The 11,197-nt window shown below is 41.7% G+C and overlaps 1 protein-coding gene across 1 annotated transcript; it reads left to right on the top strand.

The window, feature by feature from the left end:
- Positions 1 to 9,659: 9,659 nt before the first annotated feature.
- On the top strand, positions 9,660 to 10,358 carry LOC134795116 (uncharacterized; the record flags this gene model as incomplete). Its single annotated transcript, XM_063766948.1, has 1 exon — positions 9,660 to 10,358. A coding segment is annotated over one exon (699 nt), but the record flags the coding sequence as incomplete, so codon positions are not given.
- Positions 10,359 to 11,197: the final 839 nt, after the last annotated feature.

The raw sequence follows: 11,197 nt of genomic DNA, 5'->3' as shown, positions 1-11,197 counted from the left end.
GTATCGGAGCATGACGTGATGAGTGTAACCCGGGTCGGTGTTCGTCGTGCGGTCCCAGCTCAGAAAATACAAAGTGGAGCGAACTCCCCAGACGAGTCCAGCAGCCTGTGCGAGGCGACCCCGCACGTGAGGGGTGCGGAGGGACCGGAAACGGCGGGAGTATCCCCTGATAGCGACAGTACTTCGAGCCATATTATGACGTCGCGGCCTTTGGTCGTGCGGTTCGTGCGGCGTGATCAGCGGGACCAGCTGCTCCGAGCAGCTCGCGTCCGACGTGTCATCGATACGACGGGCCTCGGCTTCCCCGGTAAACCGAATCGAGTCTACATTAACGAGCGTCTCACATCTCTAAACCGGCAACTGTTTTATAAAACTCGAATGGAAGCCCGACGCCTGCAATGGCGAGCCCCCTGGACTACTCGTGGTAACATTTTTGTTCGACGCGACGCTGGACATTCGGCAATAAAAATCAGGTCTGAAGCCGACATAGGTAGGGTTTTTAGGAATGAATAAGTTTGCACCTTATGTATTACTTAATGCTTTATTAATGCAGTTGTCAATCTTTTATATAATTGTTAGGCTCCTGTGTATTCATTATAATTTATTTTTTAGGCTTCTATGCTCGATGCTTATCAATGTTTTCATTGAAAAAAACACTGTTTCTAACTTACTACTTATTATAACGACGATAAACATATGTCAGCAAGAATATCAAATGTTATTACCTAAACGATTGAATGGATTGTGTAATTTGTGTACTCATATTGTTATCTCTCAACTTGTTTATAGTATCAACTTTCGACCTTATGACTATGAATTACGAACTAAGCTTGTAAAAATGTCCACATTTATAAACAGTTTAATATCTACTTACCTACTTATATATATCGTAATAAATATATATTTATTTACACTGCATGTTATTTATTATTTTATACTTTTGAATAATTCCCAAAATAATAACTTTCAAAGACAAATTTCAGCTCGCCCAACTTTTTTATTACTTAATGGTTTACCGCGCCCCAGATTTACATCTATTGAACGCCGCCATATGACGATCCTCAAACAGCTGCTTATAAATAGTTTGTTTTGCCAGCTAGTGTTCTCGCATGTTATTAAATTTGTAATTAAAAATAAAAACTTTAAATTAGGCTTATTTAATGCTGGGTCGCTTGGGACCCGACATGATGAGTTTTTAGTAGCCTTGAACCGTCATAGGGTGGACATCCTAGCCATAAACGAGACCTGGTTGCGCGCCGGTGAAGAGGCGCGCGCTCCGGCTCCAGCCGGGTACCGTCTGCGTCACTCGCCGCGCCCAAAGGGCCAGCGCACACGCGGTGGGGGCGTTGGTTTTTACATAAGTAAGGATTTTCGCACGCGTGTACTTACGACACCAATGGCTCCCTCTGTTGAGCAAATGTGGCTGGGTATCAATCTTAATGGCAGTAAAATTGCTATTGGGACCGCGTATAGGCCCCCATGGCAGAGCGTTGACATCTTCCTGGATGCACTCTCCGAGTCAATTTGCTCGCTAGCGACTTATGATCATATCGTATTGCTAGGGGACTTCAATATAAACACTTTGCGCCCTCACGATCCCAACACAATAAAGTTATCTGATTTCCTGACCACTTTGCAACTTTCACAATTCGTTAATCAACCGACCCACTTTACTGATCATTCGGAAACTCTGATAGATGTAATATGTTCGAATACACGAATAAGCAATGTGTCGGTGAACCATATACCCGATCTTAGCAGCCATGCGTTTATTACCACTGAGCTTAGCGTTAGGAAAAACAAGCCCCTCCCAAAATGGGTAGTGTATAGACCGCTCAAGGATATCGATGTGCAGAGGTTCAACGCTGACCTCGAATCCATAAACTGGGAACGTTTGGTGTGTGACAACGTCAATGACACTCTTTATCATTTTAATGAGTCCATCTTACGGCTCTTTGAACTTCACGCGCCTTTTAAAAGAACCCTTATTAAAAAACAATCTCACCCGTGGATCACTTATACGGTAAAGGAGATGATGCGACTCCGTGATGAAGCGCATGCAAGATTTCGTAGTACAGGCCTCGACACCCATAAACAGTACTATAAGGACTTAAAAAGCATAGTTAGCACTGCCCTTTTCACCGAAAAGTCGGCCTTTTTCAAGACTCGTATTAATCATAATCAAAATAATCCCCGACTTCTTTGGCAAAATATTAAAAGTAACATCGCGGATTTTAAAAAAAGTAATGACTTGCCTTCAAATTTCAATAACCCAGACCAGATTAATAATCATTTTCTAAATCTTCCAGGGGGAAGAGGCGTCACCATATCCAGTCTAACATATTATGAGTTCCATAGATTTGGCCCCATTAGTTTTAGGTTAAAACCAGTCGATGAAAACGCTGTTCTCAAAGTTATTAGATCTTTTTCAAGCAACGCAGCAGGTACTGATGGCATCACATTAAACATGATTGATTTAACTTTACCTAAAACTTTGTACACTATCACTAAAATGATTAATCAATCTATAATTTCCGGTATTTTTCCAGACGACTGGAAATCGGCTATAGTTAAACCAATACCTAAAACACCGGAGCCTACGGATTTAAAGGACCTCAGGCCAATAAGTATTCTCTGCTTCTTGTCAAAAGTCTTGGAAAAGATCGTTTGCCTGCAATTGACTGCGTTTTTAGAAACAAATAATATATTGCCGAATAAGCAGTCTGGGTTTCGCAAAGCGCGCAGCACAGCCACGGCCCTTCTGGACGTGATCGATGATGTACTAACAGCACAGGATAAGGGAGAAGCATCCATCTTAGTCCTACTCGATTTCTCCCGTGCCTTCGACACAATAGATGTCTCGCTGCTTTTGTCCAAACTTGCGTACTATGGTTTTGATAACGGAACAATAAAGTGGTTTGATAGTTATCTCTCGGGTCGTTCACAGAGAGTAGGGCTGCGTAACTCTTCCGGATTGACAGATTTCTCTCTGAAAACCTTTGTAAAATGCGGAGTCCCTCAGGGATCGATTTTAGGACCGATTTTGTTTATTTTGTACGTGGCGGACATTACATGTTGCATAAAAAATTGTAACTATCACATGTACGCCGATGATCTGCAAATCTACAAAACATTCCTTCCCCGAGAGACTGAAGCTGCCGTTGAGTTGCTAAATCAAGATCTTGCTCGTATCGTCGACTGGTCCGGACACTGTGACTTAGTTCTCAACCCCAATAAGTCCAAATTTATAGTGCTTGGTACTAAAGGCCAAGTTCAGAAGGTCACCAGTATAGACCCTAAAGTTTTACTTGGTAGGGATCTCCTTGAACGAGTCACCATAGCACGTAATCTCGGACTACTCGTTGACGAACAGCTACGTTTCGAACAACATGTACTACAAGCTGCTAAAAGCTGTTTTTATAGACTGCAAGTACTTTACCAGGTCCGTAAATACCTTAGTGTTGACATTAGAATAAAATTATGTGACACGCTTATATTATCCAGGCTTAACTATGTCGACACTGTCATTAACGGTTGCCTACTAGCTCGCTCTAAGGCACTCCTTCAACGCATCCAAAATGCCTGCGCTCGGTTCTGCTTCCCCATCCCTCCACGGACTCACGTGACTCCCTATCTTAATAGTGGTAGGATGTTGAAAATGGATGCACGACGTTCGTTGCATTTTGCGTCTCTGCTTTTCGGTGTTGTCCATCTTCAACAACCTCTGTACCTCTTTAACAAATTAAAGTTTTCCGCCCGCCCGACTAGAGAAGCCATTCGACTTATCTGTCCGAGACACGGCAGTTCTGCTGCATTTCGTGGCAGTTTTCGCTACTCTGCCACGAAGTGCTGGAACAACATACCTCCGCCTATACGTAACTCCAAGACACTATCCACATTTAAACTCCAGTTTAGAAAATATCTCTTTAGCCTGCAATTGCCGTGCTCGTTGCGTCCCATGGATTTCTCAAATTGTCAGACGTAAAAGTTTTTTTTTTTTTACCAGTGTTTACATGAATTTCAACTAGATTTTTCAAATTTTCCGAATATGAGTATGATAAGTTCTATTATATTTCAACCTCTCAACCTCTTATAATGTCTTATACTATATATAATACCTACCCTGTAACATCATAACATGAAAGCCAATTTGTAACTTTATTAGTAATTATATTATCTGTATTTTTAAATATTTTTCAAATGATTATGTTTATTTTTCTGCTTCCTTTTTGCAATATTGTATGATTGCCACTACCGTTAGGTAATCAGTTCTAAACTACCCTCCGGCCTGGGGCTCCACAGAAAACCAGCGCTGTGGTATTTATACCAGAGCATATGCTGAGTGGTGTCCTTTTGTAGCCACTATAGCGGCGCCAAATTTTATTTTAGTAGTTTTCTTACTCCTTTTTTCTTTTATTTTTCACTTTGCTGGTGGACTTGTCTATTTTTGTGTAACATTTACTTTAACAATTACTCTGTATCTAGCTTTAAGTGTTTTAGTTAGTAAGTTCTTCTCTCTTTTTTGTAACTGAAGTGGCGCTGTATGTAGAAGGTTTTTACAATAAATGTCTTTCTTTCTTCTATCTGCAATTTGCAGACAGGGAAAACGAAGGGATGGTTTAATATGTAGATCACGACGCAGTAATTGAAGTAAATGTCCATTAAGATATTGCAGATATTACACTTGAAGAATGCATAAAACAAAAAAGGTAGATTTTTGCACGTTACCAGGCAGAAATTAGAATTGAAGAAAAATCTGATATTACTAATACCAATTCCAAGGCCAGCTTCACATAGATCAAGGACGCGAGTTGTGTTGTTTTGTGGACTCCATAGTCTGGAGGGACTTCTATATAAAAAGATTATAAAAGTTAATGCCTTCTGGAAAAAAAAAAAACAATATTAGAAGGTTTTACTACCAAAGTCTGTTGCCGGAAATAATTGACAGCCGCGTACAAAGAAGAGCTGTGAGGGAAAGTACATAAAATATCATATTTGTTATTGTATCTAGCAAGAAGCCATCGAATCTTCTATTTACGTTCGTAGTTATTTAGTTTTATGAATAATGCAGGAAAACAATAATGGAAGAGCATTGGAAGATTCTTTTATTTTAACAATGTTGCCGAATATGATAATGGTTTATTAAAATATTGTGTATTTGACATGATCTTAGAATTCACAATCAAATCTAACAATTAAAGTTGCAGTTCAGCGGGGGAACGCAGCGGGAATAATGGGGACCTTTGAGCCAGGTAAGATTCAGGGTGGTTTATTTTCGATTTTTTTATTTTTGACAAATTGATGTATTTATTTGTAGTTTTAATATATAAGTTAGTTTATAGGTATTTATTGTAAACGATTTGTAATGTTTAAATTAATAAAAACGGATGGCAAGATTAAAGTTACGAAAATTTTAAAACCAACATGTCTTTATATTTACTCCAGGGTTAAAAGTGGACAAGAAGCCGTGATGGCATCTGAATCAAGCGACGCAATGCCAGCAGAGCGCTTACAGGAGACTGTACGCAAAGAGAAGCCGAAGAAAAAGCCATTTCCCAGACCGAAGCAGAAGCTACCGAAAGATTTAAAAGTACCTAAACCAGCAAATATATCAAAAGAATCTACAACATTAACGAATGATCCGCTGTGGCAGGAAGCTTTTATCATTGAAGGAGAAACGGGCTTAGCTAACTCAAAGCCAACACCGACTTTTGAAGCAGACGCTGCAGGGTATGTTGCGTTAGTTGAGGAAGAATACAAGGCGATAAATGATTGTGACAAGAATTATGGTAAGTCAATCTCAGCGTCCGCACACGCATATTATCATCACATCTTGTGGTGGTACAAGATTGCGAAGTAAGCTGAAAAGCATGGGACGGCGAGTATTGCCCAAAATAATCTAGTCAGATTCGTGGAGCATCACACTTGCGAGATGGCAGCGGGTGCGGCAACGTACCTAGCAGGCATGGGTGATTATGAGGATGCAACTGGAGTGAAACACATCCTAACAACAACAGAACCCAATGCTCAAGGCCATTTTGGAAGAGCCACAGCTGCGACACATGCAGCTTATGAGTATACGATTGCTCCCGCCTTTTCCTTGCAACGTGTCAGCGAGGATGTAGACATGACGAGGGAGAGGAACCCAGATAATAGGAATGAACTCTGGGATATAGACGGTATCACGCCAGTCGCAGGAATACCTCCTGTAGACAACGCCAATGCTCAAGCTGAGCAGGCAGCTCGCCAACGAAGAGCAGCACAGCGCGTTCCAGCAGAAGTTGAACGTGCAGAGCAGATACCTGGCGCCAACCCAGATGAACCAGAACCAGAGGAAGAAGAAGGCTTGTTTCCTACACCGAATTTATTAGGATGGAGACCTGCAAAACTTTTAGTCAAAGATCAAGCATCACAACTGTTTGATATCTTTCCTCAGGACGTGGACCCACACCAGGAGAATACGACGTATTGTCTAGTACGTGAACTGTTTCAGTTGGTCATGAGAAGAATATCTTTGACTCACATTGTGCGAAATGAACTTGAAAAAAAAAATACAGAATAAAACACCAAAGTTAAATCTATAGCATAATGTACGACAGAGAAGAATAACAGCCTCCAAAATATATGATACTTGTCACTGTCAGACCATAGGGGTCTCACTTGTTGAACAAATTCTTGTTGGATGTACTCATGTACTCTGCCAGCCACTAATTCGCCGTGACCGTGACATCTCTAAACCTAGTGACGCTAGTGGGTAGTTTGTCTTGCACTTTTATTGTGTATTACGTCACATCGGATATAAAATTTATGACTCCAAAACAGACATGTTGATAACCGGTATTATGGGAAATCGGAAGGAAATTGGGGGTTAAAATTGAAGAATGGTGGTTTTGACGTGTGTGTGTACGATGACTGATGGTGTAGCAAATTATTTTATAATAGAAGCGAAATTTCCAAGTACTGTAGAAACCACCAAAAGTTATTTAAATAATAATATAAACAAGGAAAAATTTCAAATGCTGGCAACTGGACATAAAAATGTGCAATTTGCATTGCTGATCCAGATTTTGAGAATGACAAACAATTACAAATAATTTTGGTTAAGTTTGATGCAACCTATGTTAACAATTTATTAATAGAGCAATACAGTTCTGGAGACACAATCCACCCATACATTTTACGAAATGCACTTTGTTTGTTTCTTGTACAGGGTGTCTGGCTGGAAATTTATTTTTTTAAATTAAATTAAAAAAAAAAGTAAAAAACAGTGCCAAATGTCAGTTACGTCATTCGAACCACCGACTGTGCGGATTTGTTAGCCACAATGCCCCGATGGTCAGAAGTGCATCGTGCGTTCGTTATCGAGTCGTTCTTTAAAGGTGGCGATTCTTACGTTGTCGCTCGTCGACAGTTTTGTGCACACTTCAATATTCGACGAATGAGTGATGGACCAAGCGTCAATTTAATTCGTTCTTGGGTTAAGAAGTTCCGTGCAACTGGTTCCGCTATGAACAGACCTCGCCCAGGGCATACCCGGACTTCAAGGACCCCCGCAAACATTGAACTCGTTGAAAGAAGTTTACGTGAAAATCCCCGACTTTCGATACGCAAAAGGGCAGCCTCATTAGGACTTGTTAGAGCAACTGTCCATGAAATTTTGAAAAAAGACTTAAAGTTTCATGCCTTTAAAATTCAAATCGTCCAGGAATTGACGGAAAATGACTTTGTGTTACGCAAACAGTTTAGCGAAATAATGTTGCAAAGATTTCGTACCGTAAATTCGATTTTTTGGAGTGACGAGGCTCATTTTCACTTAAACGGTCATGTTAATAAACAAAACTGTCGTTACTGGTCTCCAAGAACACACAATCCACGAATGAAACATCAAAAACCGCTGCATTGCCCCAGAGTAACTGTGTGGTGTGCTTTGTCAACGCATGGGATTATCGGACCATTTTTCTTTGAAAATGCCCGGGGACAAGCGACAAATGTCAATAGCGAAAATTATGCAAGAATGATTACGGATTACTTCTTACCGAATCTGCGAGCACATCCATCGTTCTCATCGCACACGTGGTTCCAACAGGATGGGGCAACCCCACATACGGCTAGAGCTTCAATGGATTTATTACGGCAAGCTTTCCCTGGAAAACTAATCAGTCGGTTTGGGGACATCCCATGGCCACCGCGGTCGCCTGATTTGACCCCGATGGATTTTTTCTTATGGGGCTATCTCAAAGAAAGAGTTTATAACAACAATCCGCGTACTGTTGAGGCCCTAAAAGAAAACATTGGTAATGAAATCCGCAACATTCGACCAAATTTGCTTCAGAGTGTGGCGAGAAACACGAGGCTTCGCTTCGATCAATGTCGACAACTCGATGAAAAACATTTGGATAACATTATTTTTAAAAAATAAAATCCGCATCATTCCTTAAACTGCGGATGTAATTAATAAATATATATACACAATAATACGATTTTTATTTAATATTGAAATTATAAATCTGCAGCCAGACACCCTGTATAAATGATATCCTACACAGTCACAGTAGACATGTGTCGTTCACGAGCGAGTGATTTAAATGAACTTTATCTTTTGATTGAACTCGCTCACTCTTCAACACAGTACAGTAACTCTTTTATCTCAGTGTTACTTGCTCGCTCTTCCAGCAGTCGAATCGAACCAATAGTACCTGAAGGCCAACAGTCGCAGCAACCAACTTCGTCTTCGGTTTGGGAAGAATTCGATAAAGAAATTGCTAAGCAAACGCCTGCTTACTCAGCGCCTGCTGGTGTTATTGAAGTAGAAAAATACATGCAAGAACCTATGATCCCAAGGACATCTGAGCCCTTAATGTGGTGGCATGAACGCCGTCATATTTACCCTTTACTGTATGATTAAAAAACTCAGCCTCCTTGCGGATAATCCGTGGTCCAAAAGGAGCCGGTCACAAGCCCGGATAAATGAGCAGTACACTAGGTCGTGTTGTCGTCTTGAGGGTAACCTCATCATTGCAACACGCCCCAAAGAACCCTAATCCAAGGTGGAACTCATCGGGCCGATGGATGCATGGCTGAGAGGGAGCTCAGTCGCGAACGATTGGCCTCGGGTACCGGGCGACACCTGTTGTATTTAGCCTTGTCTACGCACGCGGGGCTCTGCCTAGATGGACCTTATACTTCCCTAGCTTCTCGTGGGAACAAAAATGGAAAGTACATCAAAAAATGCAAATAACAAAACAATCAAAAAACAAACGACCACCTTAGATGAGACAGCACATGCTGAAGCACTAAGGAGGGCGAAACAGATAGGGAGTGGTTCGGCCACGGAGGAGCCATCGAAGCTGGAGAGGCCACTGAAAGCCGGGGTACCTACCGGAACACCAGTTCAGGTGACTGAACCGGAAACGATGAAGCCTCCAAAAGCTGGACCCTCTAAGGACAAACACACGGCAGCCGAGAGTGGGACACTTGATGAACCCTTGAAGCAGGTCATAGATCCCGGCTGGGAGATCAGGTGCAAACCAAGAGGGTAGCCTGCCCAGACCGACACGAACGAACGTACCCTTGCGGAAGCTTTCGCAGAGGAAGAGGCAGCGGCTACAAAAGCGAAGAGAAGCAGTAGACCGCTCCTCGGAGAACAAACAGGAGGTTGACGCCCCGAAGGGACAGGCGAGGGAGCGACGACCACTGCAAAACAAAACCAGGCGAAGAAACCAGAGGGGAAAGCCAAAAGGGCACGCCTGGATGAAACCATATCTCCTAGAGGCGATCACAAAAAACATCGGACTGACGCCTCCTCGGGGACCAGCGAACCACCCTCCTCCTATGCGGCGGCAGCAGCGGCGGACCTGACGGTGGCGATCACCAATGATCGCACGGGCAGGCTGACGCAGCAGGACGCAGCAGAGGTGGAGAAGAAAATCGAGGACGCCATCTACCAGGTGGCCATTGAAACCGATATAGACACCGTAGCGGAGGCCCCAGCGTTCTCGGAAAGACCCAGCTTTGTGGATGGGTACCTGAAGCTCTGGTGCCAGGAAGCAAATACCAAGACGTGGCTGATGAAGTGGTTGGAGTCGGCCACCCTACAAAACGGAGACCGTCTAGTCGGGAAGAGGGAGGACGAGATGGTCAGAAACACAAGGTGCGGCATTCTGATCCCGTCCCTTGAAGAGAACCTGACGAAGATGGGAAGAGTCCTGAATTTCCAGAACCCATGGACTATGGTGAGGAAGTGGACTCTCCACCAATCAATCCCCCATTGTCCAGTAATGGACAATGCAACGTACCACTCCGTCCAAATAGACAAGCCGCCCAATAAAAACAAAAATAAAGCGGAAATGGTGGCTTAGCTAGAGAAAAATGGTGTCGCTGCCGCGAGCATGTTAAAAGTGGAACTTTGGCATTTGGTCGAACAGACAAAGCCAAAAGAAAACAGATACTTAATTGATGAGATGGCAATGGAGCATGGGCATGAAGTTGTAAGATTACCATTTACCACCGTACCATTGCCAATACAATGCCATTGAATTAATATGGGCGCAAATACAAGGTTGGTATTTCCTTTCTTATTTTTGTAAGGTTCTATATAAAAACACAAAGAATTATTTAAAATGTATTAAAATGTAAAACAGATTAAAATTCATATTAACTTGGCTAATTCCGTTGTAGAGATATAACAGTTTGATTTGGACCTAAAAATGAATAAATGTCATTGATCTGACGTTTATGTAGCTGTCAAGAGGGGTGTTTTGGCGGTATTGGTTGTGAGAGAGATATTATTGGAATTGTCTGATTATTCATATTGTACTAGTGATAACAATAAACGATTGTTCATCAAAGTGTTCAGGTGTCTTAATTATCGATACCCAGTGTAATACTTTCACTTTATATCTTTGTATCTATATACATATGCATATATTAAATATGACTAAAACATAAATACTGTTCTTATGGTTGAAGTTGAGAAGTGTCTCATTGTGTGAGTGTGGAATCAAGTCTAACTCTAAGATATCTACTGCCATCTTTGAGTAGGTACATATTTGTAATTCTAAAATGAGTAATGTGGCAATGCAAAATATATTTTTAATACAGTTGCTCAAAAAGTGCTACTTTACTAGTGCTTTTCACTTTTCCAATTTTTTTCAATTTATACTTGTTCCAATTCACGACTACTTAAATATTGATGAGT

The sequence above is a fragment of the Cydia splendana genome, chromosome 11 (assembly GCF_910591565.1).
Source record: "Cydia splendana chromosome 11, ilCydSple1.2, whole genome shotgun sequence".
Taxonomy (NCBI): Eukaryota; Metazoa; Arthropoda; class Insecta; order Lepidoptera; family Tortricidae; genus Cydia; species Cydia splendana.
Note: the sequence above shows the minus strand (reverse complement) of the source record. Positions and strands in the feature narration are given on the sequence as shown.